The sequence below is a fragment of the Oncorhynchus clarkii genome, chromosome 31, assembly GCF_045791955.1.
Source record: "Oncorhynchus clarkii lewisi isolate Uvic-CL-2024 chromosome 31, UVic_Ocla_1.0, whole genome shotgun sequence".
In the NCBI taxonomy this organism is placed as follows: domain Eukaryota; kingdom Metazoa; phylum Chordata; class Actinopteri; order Salmoniformes; family Salmonidae; genus Oncorhynchus; species Oncorhynchus clarkii.
The window spans coordinates 42719799-42735171 of record NC_092177.1 but is presented as its reverse complement, the minus strand read 5'-3'; the positions used below and the strand labels follow the sequence as shown (position 1 = coordinate 42735171).

At 41.7% G+C, this 15373-nt stretch overlaps 1 protein-coding gene across 1 annotated transcript in view; it reads right to left on the bottom strand.

Moving 5' to 3' along the window:
• Nucleotides 1-2779: 2779 nt before the first annotated feature.
• LOC139390719 (glycine receptor subunit alpha-4-like) overlaps nucleotides 2780-15373 on the bottom strand; it is a 107587-nt gene continuing 94993 nt past the window's right edge. The window contains exons 6-9 of the mRNA XM_071138039.1: nucleotides 11181-11318; nucleotides 10574-10788; nucleotides 9525-9674; nucleotides 2780-3067 (exon numbers count right to left, since the gene is read on the bottom strand). Coding sequence (XP_070994140.1) covers nucleotides 2780-3067; nucleotides 9525-9674; nucleotides 10574-10788; nucleotides 11181-11318 — 791 coding nt within the window. The remainder of the gene's footprint in view (nucleotides 3068-9524; nucleotides 9675-10573; nucleotides 10789-11180; nucleotides 11319-15373) is intronic.

The window sequence follows — 15373 nt, the reverse complement described above, 5'->3', positions numbered from 1 at the left end:
TAACTCTAAAGAACTTATCCTCTGCTGCAGACGTTCCTTTCCTGTGCCGGTAGTCATGAAAGCCAGTTTCATCATAGAGCTTGATGGTTTTTGCAACTGCAATTGAAGAAACTTTCAAAGTTCTTGAAATGTTCCGTATTTTTTTATTTAACTTTTATTTAACCAGTTAGGCAAGTTGAGAACAAGTTCTAACCATTTGTGTCTTAAAGTAATGATGGATTGTCGTTTCTCTTTGCTTTTTTTTTGTTGTTCTTGCCATAATAAGGACTTGGTCTTTATTCAATTCAAATTAGGCTTCTGTATTGGCTCAAAGAAGGAAGGAAATTTCACAAATTAACTTTTAACAAGGCACACCTGTTAATTGAAATGCATTCCAGGTGACTAACTCATGAAGCTGGTTGAGAAATGCCAAGAGTGTGCATAGCTATCATCAAGGCAAAGGGTGATTACTTTAAAGAATCTCAAATATAAAATATATTTTGTTTTGTTTAACATGATTCCATATGTGTTATTTCCTAGTTTTGATGTAGAAAATAGTAAAAATAAAGAAAAACCCTTGAATGAGTAGGTTTGTCCAAACTTTTGACGGGTCCTGTATGTATATATAAACACACATACAGTGCTTTCGGAAAGCATTCAGACCGCTTGACTTTTTCCACATTTTGTTACATTACAACCTTCTAAAATTGATTTAAATAATTGTTTTTACCCATCACTCTACAAACAATACCCCATAATAACAAAGTGAAAACTGGTTTTTAGAATTTAGAGTTTTTAGAATTTATTGATAATGAAAAACAGAAATACTTTATTTACATAACTATTCAGACCCTTTGTTATGAGACTCTAAATTTAGCTCAGCTGCGTCCTGCTTCCACCGGTGGTAAAATCAATTGATTAGACATGATTTGGAAAGGCACACACCTTTCTACATAAGGTCCCACAGTTGACAGTGCATGTCAGAGCAAAAACCAAGCCATGAGGTCGAAGGAATTGTCTGTAGAGCTCCGAGACAGGATTGTGTCGAGGCACAGATCTGAAGACGGGTACCAAAACATTTATGCAGTATTAATGGTTCCCAAGAACACAGTGGCCTCCATCATTCTTAAATGGAAGAAGTTTGGAACCACCAAGACTCTTCATAGAGCTGGCCTCCCGGGGCAAACTGAACAATCAGGTGAGAAGAGCCTTGGTCAGGGAGGTGACCAACAACCCAATGGTCACTCTGACAGCTCCAGAGTTCCTCTGTGGAGATGGGAGAATCTTCCAGAAGGACAACCATCGGGTAGTGGCCAGACGGAAGCCACATGACAGAGGCATATAGACAGGTGTGTGCCTTCACAAATCATGTCCAATCAATTTTATTTACCACAGGTGGACTCCAATTAAGTTGTAGAATCAGCGGAAACATGATGCAGTTGTGCTCAAGATTCTCGGGTCTGATGAAACCAAGACTGAACTCTTTGGCCTGAAGCCAAGCGTCACGTCTGGAGGAAACCTTGCACCATTCCTTCAGTGAAGCAGGGTGGTGGCAGCATCATGCTGTGAGGATGTTTTTCAGCTGCAAGGACTTGGAGACTATTCAGGATCGAGGCAAAGATGAACTGAGCAAAGTACAGAGAGATCCTTGATGAAAACCAGAGCGCTCAGGACCTCAGACTGGGCAAAGGTTCCCACTCCAACAGGACAACAACCCTAAGCACACAGCCAAGACAATGCAGGAGTGGCTTCGGGACAAGTTTCTGAATGTCCTTGTGTGGCTCAGCCAGAGCCTGGACTTGAACCCGATCGAACATCTCTGGCGAGTCCTGAAAATAGCTGTGCAGTGACACTCCCCATCCAACCTGATAGAGCTTGAGAGGATCTGCAGAGAAGAATGGGAGAAACTTCACAAAAACAGGTGTGTCAAGCTTGTAGCGTCATACCAAGAAGACTCGAGGCTGTAATTGCCGCCATAGGTGCTTCAACAAAGTAAAGGATCTGAATACTTGTGTAAATATCTTTTTTTCCATTGTTTTGTTTTTTATTTAAAAAAAATTTTTTTTTGGTTTGTCATTATATGGTATTGTGTGTAGATTGATTAGGGAAAAAACGATTTAATACATTTTAGAATAAGGCTGTAACGTAACAAAATTAGGAAAAACTCAAGGGGTCTGAATGCTTTCCGAATGCACTGTATATAATCTATTGTCATATGTAGTTAAAACAACATATCATCATCACCTCATTTAAATCCAGAAATATCAAAGACCCCAATCCCTCCCTCACATCCATTTGTTTGGCATTGTAAAGTTGTAAAAAAAGCCTTTTTTCCTTCTTTTTTAAATTTTTTTTTTTACATTCATTCAAAGATGCGTTGATTGGTAAAATTCAAGTCAGTAGTATCCATCCAGCCATGACTAATATTCCCTTGTGGTATCTGCCTTTAGCCATAGTTCAGAGTTCAGGCAGAAGTTCAAAGACTAGCATTATTATGTTTCTGCTGTAATCCAGTCAAAACAAGATGACTAAAATAAAAGAGAATGCAATAACAAATAGCACTCTAACACCAGTTTAAATTCACATCTTCACTTTCTTTTCATACACACTTTCTCTCTCTCTCTGAAATCCTGAAGACGCACCTGAGCACAGAATTTTTAGCATCAATGGCAACTGTTGCGAAGCATATGCCCCTGAAACACTTTTAATGTATATCTGATAGGCAGTTTTGGTTGAAAAAAAAATAAAAAAAAGTAGCATGTAACAATTAGAGGTCGTTGGGAATAGAGCAGAGAGCGTATTACACATTTGCGTGGATGTCCTCATGTCGCAGCACTTTGTAGGTAATCCAGTAGAAAATGTTGAAGAAGAGGAAGCTCAGAGGGAAGACTGCGCGGGATATCGTGTCGATGCGCTTCGCCCGGTCCACAAAGCGCTTGCGGACTGCCTCTCCATCATACATGGTGGACACCGGCGGGGCGAAGATTGTGGCCCCTTCCACCGCCGTTCCGTCCTTGGTCTGCAGGCAGTGACCCAGTCCGTAGCCGCGGAAGTAAAACCCACGGCTGTCTCTCACCAGTTCCTCTTCCTGGGGAATTAAGCAAAAAGAAAGCACAACTTGGCTCTTCACTGTCAACTGGCATTAACTCATATTTCTTCCCAGTGGGTAATTCTCAGATGAAGGCAAAAGGGCAATAGGGTGAGGGCATTACTTACTCAACTTAAAATGAAAAACACCAAGCATGTCTGGACTTAAAGTGCAACTGCCCCTAAAAACAACTTCTCATTTAGAAAACAGCCTATGTGGCATCGATATGAGTCATAATCATGTATTCTCCTGTCAAAGTTTACTACATTGTGTAATTTTGGTCATAAAGTCAGTCTCGTCCAAAACTGAGTTTTGTGAGAAATCACAACCTAAGTGAAGTCGTATTTTTTTTCAATCCTACCCACATGCCAACAGCTTGGCAGCTGCATGCGACCCAATCGTATTGCCCGTGGTCAATTTGCATTGACTTTGGATATCCCTGTGGGGCTTGTTAGGGACCGTTGTTAAATTACACAATGTAATTTGTAAAAAAAATATATATATATTTTAGCAGATGCTCTTATCCAGAGCGACTTACAGTTAGTGCATTTATCTTAAGATCTTAAGCTATGTGAGTCAACCACATATTACAGTCGTAGAAAGAACAGTTTTGACTGAGCGGGAGCTGAGTCCTAGGGTTAGGATGCCCAACAGACCAGAGGTGGCAGACGCAAGCACCTGGGCAAGCATCATGGTCTTGTAGTGGATGCGAGCTTCGACCGGAAGTCAGTGGAGTGTGCGAAGGAGTGGGGTGGCATGAGAGAACTTGGGAAGGTTGAACACCAGGTTGGCTGCTGCGTTCTGGATAAATTCCAGGGTTTGATGGCACAAGCGGAGAGCCCAGCCAACAGAGCCAGCTGCAGTAGTCCAGACGGGAGATGACAAGTGCCTGGATTAGGAGGTGTGCCGTTTCTTGTGTGAGGAAACGTTGTACTCCACAGATATTGTAGATCATGAACCTGAGTTGTCCACCTTGATGGAGAGGTCTTGGAGTGGACAGGCCTTACCCGGAAGGAAGTGCAGCTTTGTCTTGTTGAGGGTTAAGCTACATGGGACAATACCTTAAAATTGGCTCCACATCTCAATGACTTAAAAACCTCAAACCAACTATAAATAGTAGAAATGAATATACAAATATTGAAACCATTTCATGAGAAAACTAAAAGGTGTACAATATGTCTAATTTACATTGTGTAATTTATTGACGGTTCCTAACTAGCCCCGGAGATAGGCTATCCAAAGTCCAACCAATTTTGCCAGCCGGCTGAAGCTAATTGGCAAAATAATTTGTCTAACTCTTCCCACCTGCGAACACACAAAAGAGACATCCACATCAAACCACACCCTGAAACCAACACCTATTTCAATTCAATCATTGCCACTAGCGTTTCTTAATGAACCAAATCTAAAACGAGGCCAAATCCGGAAGTGCAGTCAGGCTTTAAGGGGAGAGCTATTTCCAGTTTACTATGTTGTAATTTGCCTCGTGTCATGCATGATTTGTGAGAGATGGTGTTTAATCAATCCAGCGGTCTAGGTTCAAGTTTGTTCAGTCATCTGCCTTTCCGGAGTCTCTACACAGAGGGAGTGCAGCTGGAGAGGAACAGTATCATTAACGCGAAAGGGCCATTTTAATTACCAAAGCAAAAAAATGTACCTCCATTTCTCTTTGTAGGCTAAGGACACAGACTTTAAAAAAATCTAAACTTCTGAAATAATAGACCTATCAAGGTGCCGGAGTGAAAAGTCAGGGTCCCGACAAAAACTCACAATGGGCATTACCAATGATGGATGGCGGGGCACTCTTTCCATGCAGAGTGAGATGCCATATTCCCTATCTTTGTGGAGTATATTAATAGACATGTAGCTTAATGTTGACAGTCCTCTCACACCTTGAGAGATGCACTTTGGCAGGGAAAGGTGGGATGTGGGATCTAAATTGGGTTATTAGTAGTCAGTGTTAAGGCAGTGAGTGAATTGACCCTCCCGGGTGTCTTTCTCCCTGACCCTCGGCAGGTCTTTTTTTTGTGTTACAGCCTGAATTGAAAATGGATTACATTTGGATTTTGTTTTGTCACTGGCCTATACACAATACCTCATAATATCAAAATGGAATGATGTTTTTCGAAATGTTCGCAAATTAATTCAAAAAAACTTCTTTAGTCAAAAAGTATTCAACTGATATTGTTATGGCACACCTACATGAGTAAACATTTGCTTAACAAGTCACGTAATAAGTTGCATGGACTCACTATATGTGCAATAATAGTATTTAACATTATTTTTAATGACTACCTCACAAACAATTATCTATAAGGTCCCTCAGGCGAGCAGTGTATTTCAAACACAGATTCAACCACAAAGACCAGGGAGGTTTTCCAATACATCACAAATAAGGGCACCTATTAGTAGATGGATAAAAAATAAATAAACAGACATTGAATATCCCTTTTGATTATGGTGCAGTTATTAATTACACTTTTGATGGTTTATCAATCAACCCAGTAAAATCCAGTACAACATATTACTGAATACCACTCTCCATATTTTCAAGCACAGTGGTGGCTGCATCATTTCATGGGTATGCTTGTAATCGTTAAGGACTGGGTCGTTTTTCAGGGTAAAAAAGAAATGGAGTGTAGCGAAGCACAGGGAAAATCCTAGAGGAAAACCTGGTTCAGTCTGCTTTCCACCAGACACTGGGAGATTAATTCACCAGCAGGACAATAACACAAGGCCAAATCTACACTGGAGTTGCTTACCAAGAAGAAAGTGAATGTTCCTGACTGTCCGAGTTACAGTTTTGACTTAAATCTACTTGGAAATCAATGGCAATGATCAACAACCGTTTTTCCTACAGGGGTATGAATACTTATATAAATTAGATATTTCAGTATTTTATTTTCAGTGAATTTGATAAAATTTGTTTTCACTATGTCATTGGGTGAGAATGTATTTTTTTGTAATCAATTTTGAATTCAGGCTGTAACACAACAATATGTGGAATATGTCAAGGTGTATGGATACTTTCTGAAGGCACATTTTTTACTCAATAAAAAAGATCTCCAAGTACTAAGCGATCAGTACATGCCAACACCCTCAGAGCAGAAGATGTCCTGTGTCATGTCTTTTTGCTTTCTTGAGAAGACAGCGAAGGTGAACCCCCCCCCCCCCCCCCCCGAAGAGTACCCACCTGGAGCCGATGACACAGAATTACATCAGACTTTAATTTAACGTTTAGAATTAGGATGGCGTAAAGGGCAGGAGCAGACCGGGGGGGGGGGGATGAGAAAGGTCAAAAGGGGTTTGTTTCAGTGCAGGGGTAGAACATATTCGCTTTGGGGATCAGATGTGGTGGAAGACATTCGGTTTTGGGGGTCAACAGATTCAGTTTGAGTGGACAGAGGTGATGGAACATTCACTTTGGGGTCAGAGGTGATACAAGATCAGTTTTACCCTGGCATAGGCCCTGCAGTGCTGATTCAGGTTTCCGTGGTAGCTGGTGCTGATGGTGTTGTTGCCAGGCAGGTCGTTCACTTTCCTCTCTGACTCTACACTCGGCGGTTGATTGGCCAAGGCCATGTCCTCCGCAGAGAAAGGAGCAATACATAGATTGGAAAAATTTCATTTGAAACCATGCTATTCTCTCTTTTAATACCAATCAGAAATGAGCTGCACATTGGATTATGTACCTTTTTTCTCAGCTTTTGTCTATAATACAAGGGTCCTGAAAGAATGATGTGCTCAGGTGCTGCAAAACTTAATTCCTAAGAAATGCTAATCTAATAATTTTGCTGAGTGCAGGAAATGCTATCTGCTTCATTCCAAATTAAGCAAAAGTACATTACTTTCTTTGAGCCAAAAATAGACAAAAGATGTGAACATACAGTAACAGTCAAAAGTTTGGACACACCTACTCATTCAAGGGTTTTTCTTTATTTGTACTATTTTCTACATTACAGAATAATAGTGAAGATATTAAAATGATGAAATAACACATGGAATATTTGTATTTGAGGTTCTTCAAAGTAGCCACCCTTAGCCTTGATAACAGCTTTGGTGATTGTGGAGGCCAGGTCATCTGATGCAGCATTCCATAACTATCCTTGGTCAAATAGCCCTTACACATCCTGGAGGTGTGTTTTGTGTCGCTGTCCTGTTGAAAATTAAATGATAGTCCCACTAAGCGCAAACCAGATGTGATGGCGTATCACTGCAGAATTCTGTGGTAGGCATGCTGGTTAAGTATGACTTGAATTGTAAATAAATCACTGACAGTGTCACTAGCAAAGCACACCCACACCATCACACCTCCTCCTCCGTGACTCACGGTTGGAACCACACATGCGGAGATCATCTGTTGACCTACTCTGCGTCTCACAAAGACACAGAGGTTGGAACCAAAAATCTTAAATTTGCACTCATCAGACCAAAGGACAAATTTCACCCGGTCTAATGTCCATTGCTCGTGTTTCTTGGCCGAAACAAGTCTCTTCTTCTTATTGGTGTCTATTAGCAGTGGTTTCTTTGCAGCAATTCAACTATGAAGGCCTGATTCACCCAGTCTCCTCTGAACAGTTGATGTTGAGATGTGCCTGTTACTTGAACTCTGTGAAGCATTTATTTGGGCTGCACTCTGAGGTGCAGTTAAATCTAATGAATTTATCCTCTGCAGCAGAGGTAAATCTGAGTCTTCCTAACCTGTGGCGGTCCTCATGAGAGCCAGTTTCATCATATCGCTTGATGGTTTTTGCCACTGCACTTGAAGAAACATTCAAAGTTCTTGAAATGTTCCGCATTGACTGACCTTCATGTCTTAAAGTAACGATGGACGTTTCTCTTTCCTTATTTGAGCTGTTCTTGCCATAATATAGACTTGGTCTTTTACCAAATATAGATATCTTCTGTATACCACCCCTACCCTGTCACAACACAATTGACTGGCTCAAACACATTAAGATGGTAAGAAATTCCACAAATTAACTTTTAACAAGGCGCACCTGTTAATTGAAATGCATTCAAGATGACTACCTCATGAAGCTGGTTGAGAGAATGCCAATAATGTGCAAAGCTGTCATCAAGGCAAAGGGTATCAACTTTGAAGAATCTCAGATATAAAATATAAAACACTTTTTTGGACATACATGATTCCATATGTGTTATTTCATAGTTTTGATGTCCTCACTATTATTCTACAATGTAGAAAATAGTAAAAATAAAGAAAAACCCTTGAATGAGTAGGTGTGTCCAACCTTTTGACTGCTACTGTATAATATATCAAACATGGTGGTACGGAACTAAACGGAAAACAAGCTATGCAATTTAGCCTTTAAATCAGCGAAGCACTCAAGGAAAACGTTAAAGTACGATTCATCAACAAACGGCTTTAAACAAGGGAATTACTGTAGCTCAGGAGGCTGAGGAAAATATCCTTGAGGAACTAAAGTAAGTTGGCTTTGCAAACACTGCAACTCATTTTCTTATACAGTAGATATAAAGTAGTTTTATTTCATTCATGACGTAAGCTGTAGTGTATACAGTACACGTACATGGGAGCTTGTGTGTCAGGGTCTGACTGCCCTCTGTTGTTTTTCAACTCCAAGCTGAAGACCATGGAGGTACAGTAGGTACTGATTAACCCTGGTCAGTCAGTGATGGTAGCTAGGTGTGCTCCATCAGCCCAAGGCCATGCTTCAATACCACCCTAGATGGATAATTCAGAAGCCAAATGTCTTGATGGGAGTAATTGCCCTACTGATGTGGAGTTACTTCTTGCTCTCATGGAAAATAATTTTCGCTCCTTTTATTGTATTCGAGTCCAGTAGACAGCCCACTAAATCTGTGAGATTTGTCTGCCCTGGACAGTGGGAGCTTTAATACTCTAGGAAAACAGCCCACCCATTTTGGACCACCGTTTAATGCGTTTTTTCAGACTCTGTTTTTCAGACTCTCTCTGCCCTTGAGAGTCAATTTTCTGTTGCGCTAAAGGGTCTCCCGTCTTGTAATTTGTGCTCAGTAGCACAAATTGCCCTCCATTCTCTACAAGTGGCTACATGGTGGATTGGTTCGTTTGGCTGGATAGTAATACTTCAGATCAGCAATATTTTACTCCTCCTAAGCTCTTATTCAGCCATAAAACTCCCTATTTTACTCTCCCAGAGTTCCAGTGATGCGAGGCTGGAGGACAGGTTTAGCCTGTGTTACAGACCAGGTTAATGGTGTGACAAGGGGAGCAAGGAGCACATGAACATTTGTGCAGGTCAGTCCTCACCGTGGAAATGAGCTGAGCCTGAAATGAGCTGTATCTTCCTCATGTAAAGTGACGGCCAGCTGTAGTGTGTTGCTGTTGTCAGTCTCTGAATATACAGCAGCGCACAATAACAAGGTCTGTAAGTCAGTGTGGTAGAAAGTGACAGGTGTGTTTGTCCAGTGTGTGTGTCTGGCGATTTACACTCACTATTCTTTGCCGCCGCCGCTTCTTCCTCAGCCTGATAAACTCCTTGTGTTGCCGCGAGACGAAGTTGACTGCTGCATACTCGAGCAGCGCAGCGAACACGAACAGCAAGCACACGGCCATCCAGATGTCAATGGCCTTCACGTAGGACACCTGGCGGGGAGAGGCACACAAGGTAACCGGGTCATCAATAGTGAATCAATGGAGGCGTTGGTGTGCGTAATTAAAGGGGAAATGGCATACTGACACTGCCCTAAACATGCAGACTACATTTTAGTCATTTAGCAGACGCTCTTATCCAGAGAGACTTATAACAGTGAGTGCATACATTTTTTAATACTTTTTTCATACTGGTCCCCTGTGGGAATCGAACTCACAACCCTGGAGCTGCTCTACATACTGAGCAACACAGGACTAGTGAGACTAATGAGCCTTGTCTTCAGAATGGCCCAAAATTGTGACTGGAGAAAATAAGATGCAGGCAGATGCATCCGATTTACATAGACTCATACATCAGCCAGGGAATGTCAACTCTGCTCTGTTCATGAACACGTTAACGTCAAAACATGTCAAACTCAAGTTTGAAATTCCAGTTAAGTTCACTCCATAGTAATATTTTGCAAGCTACCTGTCTAGACATGGCCTAACTACTGTATCTAAATTGGCTATTCCAGTCTAACAAACCTAGAGGCCTAGCATTGCAGATGCTAGAAGTAATTGGTTATGAACTGGACCATTAACATTGCATTCCGTTGATCTGGCAGGTGACAATAACCAGGTGCCAGCCCATTAAAGTGACGTCTGAAATAGCCAATCAGCATTGGGAGAGGAGTCATATGATTAAATTGAAACTATTTGAAACATTCTGATACATATGCTACCAGTTCCTACAAGATTTGCGTTGACAGTGACCCTTCATGTGAATAGTGTTTCCACATCTTGCAAAATTAGCACTGATAGCACTTACTAGACTCGCTATCCATCATCCTGCTTACTTGCCTTACTTTTTAACACTACATCCCTGGTGTTGGTAGAGCGTTATCTATGCTCACCTTGGGTAAAGAGGCCCGGGACCCAGAGCTCTGGGTGGTCATGGTGAGCACGGTGGTGATGCCCAGGCCCACTCTAGCCGGGGCAGCATCCATGTTGATCCAGAAGGAGACCCAGGACAGGATGACGATGAGCAGGCTGGGGATGTACATCTGGATCAGGTAGTAGCCCATCTGTCTCTCCAGGTGGAACTTAACTTCGATGCAGGTGAATTTACCTGCCACCATAACCGATAGAATTGGCAAATACTTAAGTCAGTCTTTTGGCAAATTCTGTAGAATTTACGTGTTTTTTGTGTGTAGGTTGGAAAAGTTGCCACTGGTCCATGGAGTTCAGATCATATGTTGAGAAGGAAGTTGCTGCTACTCCATTGAGCACTTAATTTGCTTTTTTCTCATGTATGAGAAAAATTTATCAATGATTCTGCAGCATCTAGCACTTTTAATAATTCTGCAGAAAGCACCAGCTTTCTCAACAACTTATGCTCTGAACTCTTTTCTTAAACATCAATTAAACACAATCCCCAAGCTCCATTCTGCCATTTATGTTCCTTTCAGAAAAACAATGGTAACAATGTGCTCTTCCACTGAAGTTCCACCAAGGTCCCACCTGTGTTGTAGTGCTTGGTACAGTAGCCCAGATCCTGCTCATCTTTCAGCACGAACTGAGGGAGTGTCAGATCATCAGCCACCTGCACCGGGTTCTCTGCCAACCACTCGAAGATCAGATCATTCATGGTATACCCAACTACAGAGAGAGAAAGAGATAAGATTAGGGTGGGAGAGACACGGGAGGGAGGGTGAAAGAGAAAGAGAGCGAGAGAGTGGGGGAGAGAAGATGAGAAACTGAGAGAGAGGTCCAAAGGGAAACATATGGAGAAAGGTATAGAGTTGAGAAAGGGAGAGACAGGGAGTGCTGGAGAGAGAAAGACAGGTGTAAAGGAAGAGAGGGTGAGAGATGGCGAGGGAGAGTGTGAGTGATGGGGAGTAAACAGGGTGACATCCCTCAGTCCAGTTGCCATTCCCATCTCCCTCTCCGCCTGTTTGTCATGATAAAGGTAAGCCAAAGTGGCAGACCAGTGGCTTGAAAATCAAACATGAGGGGTGAATGTGAGATGCATGCCTCAACAACAGAAGGAGCTGATGGCTTAATGGATGCAGGGTTGCCCTTGCATTCACTTACACGTGTTTGCGCCACCAAAGACCCGCAAAGCCTGTCAGCTGTGTAAGCAAACATACATCACAGTAGACCAAGCAGCCGTATGTGACTACTGAAGACTAGACTGTAATTGCTTTGAGCACACACATACAGTGGGGAGAACAAGTATTTGAAACACTGCCGATTTTGCAGGTTTTCCTACCTACAAAGCATGTAGAGGTCTGTAATTTTTATCATAGGTACACTTCAACGGTGAGAGACGGAATCTAAGACGGAATCAAATATCCAGAAAATCACATTGTATGATTTTTAAGTAATTAATTTGCATTTTATTGCATGACATAAGTATTTGATCACCTACCAACCAGTAAGAATTACGGCTCTCACAGACCTGTTAGTTTTTCATTAAGAAGCACTCCTGTTCTCCACTCTTTACCTGTATAAAATACACATGTCCACACACTCAATCAAACAGACTCCAACCTCTCCACAATGGCCAAGACCAGAGAGCTGTGTAAGGACATCAAGGATAAAATTGTAGACCTGTACAAGGCTGGGATGGGCTACAGGACAATAGGCAAGCATCTTGGTGAGAAGGCAACAACTGTTGCCGCAATTATTAGAACATGGAAGAAGTTCAAGATGACGGTCAATCACCCTCGGTCTGGGGCTCCATGCAAGATCTCACCTCGTGGGGCATCAATGATCATGAGGTAGGTGAGGGATCATCCCAGAACTACACGGCAGGACCTGGTCAATGAACTGAAGAGAGCTGGGACCACAGTCTCAAAGAAAACCATTAGTAACACACTACGCCGTCATGGATTAAAATACTGCAGCGCACGCAAGGCCCCCCTGCTCAAGCCAGCGCATGTCCAGGCCCGTCTGAAGTCTGACAATGACAGGTCATGTGGTCTGATGAGACAAAAATAGAGCTTTTTGGTCTGAACTCCACTCGCCGTGTTTGGGGGAAGAAGAAGGATGAGTACAACCCCAAGAACACCATCCCAACCGTGAAGCATGGAGGTGGAAACATCACTCTTTGGGGATGCTTTTCTGCAAAGGGGACAGGACGAATGCACCGTATTGAGGGGAGGATGGATGGGGCCATGTATCGCGAGATCTTGGCCAACAACCTCCTTCCCTCAGTAAGAGCATTGAAGATGGGTCGTGGCTGGGTCTTCCAGCATGACAATGACCCAAAACACACAGCCAGGGCAACTAAGGAGTGGCTCCGTAAGAAGCATCTCAAGGTCCTGGAGTGGCCTAGCCAGTCTCCAGACCTGAACCCAGTAGAAAATCTCGGAGGGAGCTGAAAGTTTGTATTGTCAGGAACCTGAAGGATCTGGAGAAGGTCTGTATAGAGGAGTGGGTCAAAATCCCTGCTGCAGTGTGTGCAAACCTGGTCAAGAACTACAGGAAACGTATGATCTCTGTAATTGCAAAGGTTTCTGTACCAAATATTAAGTTCTGCTTTTCTGATGTATCAAATACTTATGTCACACAATAAATGCTAATTAATTACTTAAAAATCATACAATGTGATTTTCTGGATTTTTGTTGAAGATTCTGTCTCTCACAGTTGAAGTGTACGTATGATACAAATTACAGACCTCTACATGCTTTGTAAGTTGCTGGTGACACTGTCTGTGATTTATTTAGAATTCAAGGCACACTTAAAACTTCTTATGGTATAAGGGACGCTCGCGTCCCACTTGGCCAAAAGCCAGGGAAAATGCAGCTCGGGAAAATCAAATAAAATGATGTAAAAATCTAACTTTCATTAAATCACACATGTAAGATACTAAATTAAATCTACACTCGTTGTGAATCCAGCCAACATGTCAGATTTTAAAAAGGCATAAAAAAAGCATAAGAAGCTATTATCTGATGATAGCACAACAGTAAACAAAGAGAGTAGCATATTTCAACCCTGCCGGCGCTACACAAAACGCAGAAATAAAATATAAAACATGCCTTACCTTTGACGAGATTCTTTTTTGGCACTCCAATATCTCCCATAAACATCACAATTGGTCCTTTTGTTTGATTAATTCCGTCCATATATATCCAAAATGTCCATTTATTTGGCGTGTTTGATCCAGAAAAAAACAGCTTCCAAATTGAGCAACGACACTACAAAATATTTCAAAAGTTGCCTGTAAACTTTGCCAAAACATTCCAAACTACTTTTGCAATACAACTTTAGGTATTTTTAAACGTTAATAATCGATCAAATTGAAGACGGGTCTATCTGTTTTCAATAGAGGACGAGAGAAAACTAACGCTACTTTTCAAGTCTTGCGGAACTCTCAACAGTGTTACCCATTTCCTAGATGGCCGTACTTCTTCATTGCACAAAGGAATAACCTCAACCAAATTCCAAAGACTGGTGACATCCACTGGAAGCAGTAGGAACTGAAAACAAGTGCCTAAGAAATATTGAGAACTGAACAGACCTAAAAAAAAAAACATTCTGAACGGTTAGTCCTCAGGGTTTTGCCTGCTACATAAGTTCTGTTATACTCGCAGACATGATTCAAACAGTTTTAGAAACTTCAGAGTGTTTTCGATCCAAATCTACTAATAATATGCATATCTTATATTCTTGGCATGAGTAGCAGGAAGTTGAAATTGGGCACGCTATTTATCCAAAAGTGAAAATGCTGCCCCTTATACCTTAAGAAGTTAACCAGCATGGCTACCACAGCACTCTGGTTTGCGCTTACTGGAATTATCATTTGTTTTTCAACAGGACAATGACCTAACGCACCTCCAGGCTGTGTAAGGGCTATTTGACCAAGATGGAAAGTGATGTAGTGCTGCATCAGATGACCTGGCCTCCATAATCACCTGACCTCAACCCAATTGAGATGGTTTGGGATGAGTTGGACCACAGAGTGAAGGAAAGCAGCCAAGCAGTGCTCAGCATATGTGGGAAATCCTTCAAAACAGTTGGAAAACATTCCAGGTGAAGCTGATTGAGAGTATGCTAAGAGTATGCAAAGCTGTCAAAAGGTGGCTACTTTGAAGATTGTAAAATACTTTGTAAAATACACACTTTTTTGGTTACTACATGATTCCAAATGTGTTATTTCATAGTTTTGATGTCTTCACTATTATTCTACAATGTAGAAAATAGTAAACATAGGGAAAAACCCTTAAATGAGTAGGTGTGTCTAAACTTTTGACTGGAACTGTATGTCGGGCCTGTCATGTCAAATAGTGTCCCCCTGCCAAAAAGTGTCCCCTCCCCCCTCTGCGTCACAATGGGATTCGATGAGTTCTAGCTTCTGTTGCTAGGGCTGTTCCTAGAATTCGCAAAATTCTGACCGGATTAAATAATGAACCAAAGCATCCGTTGCTATGCTGGTTGCTTGGCTTTATTTTACCTCGTAGCGGTCACTAAGGACGGATGACGAAGGCCCGTTCTATTTCACCTCATAAGCGCTCGCTCAGTCCATGCAAAATTATTAACGTTACCTCAGAATTGCTCTCCAAGGACAGTGTTTTTGACGGTGACAACCTGCTGCATTAAACAACCGAAAAGACCATATATGTCTTGTATAAGAAAAAATTGTTAAATAGAAATAAATAATTTAATCTGTTTTTATATTGATTTTATATTGACATTGCTAGCTAGT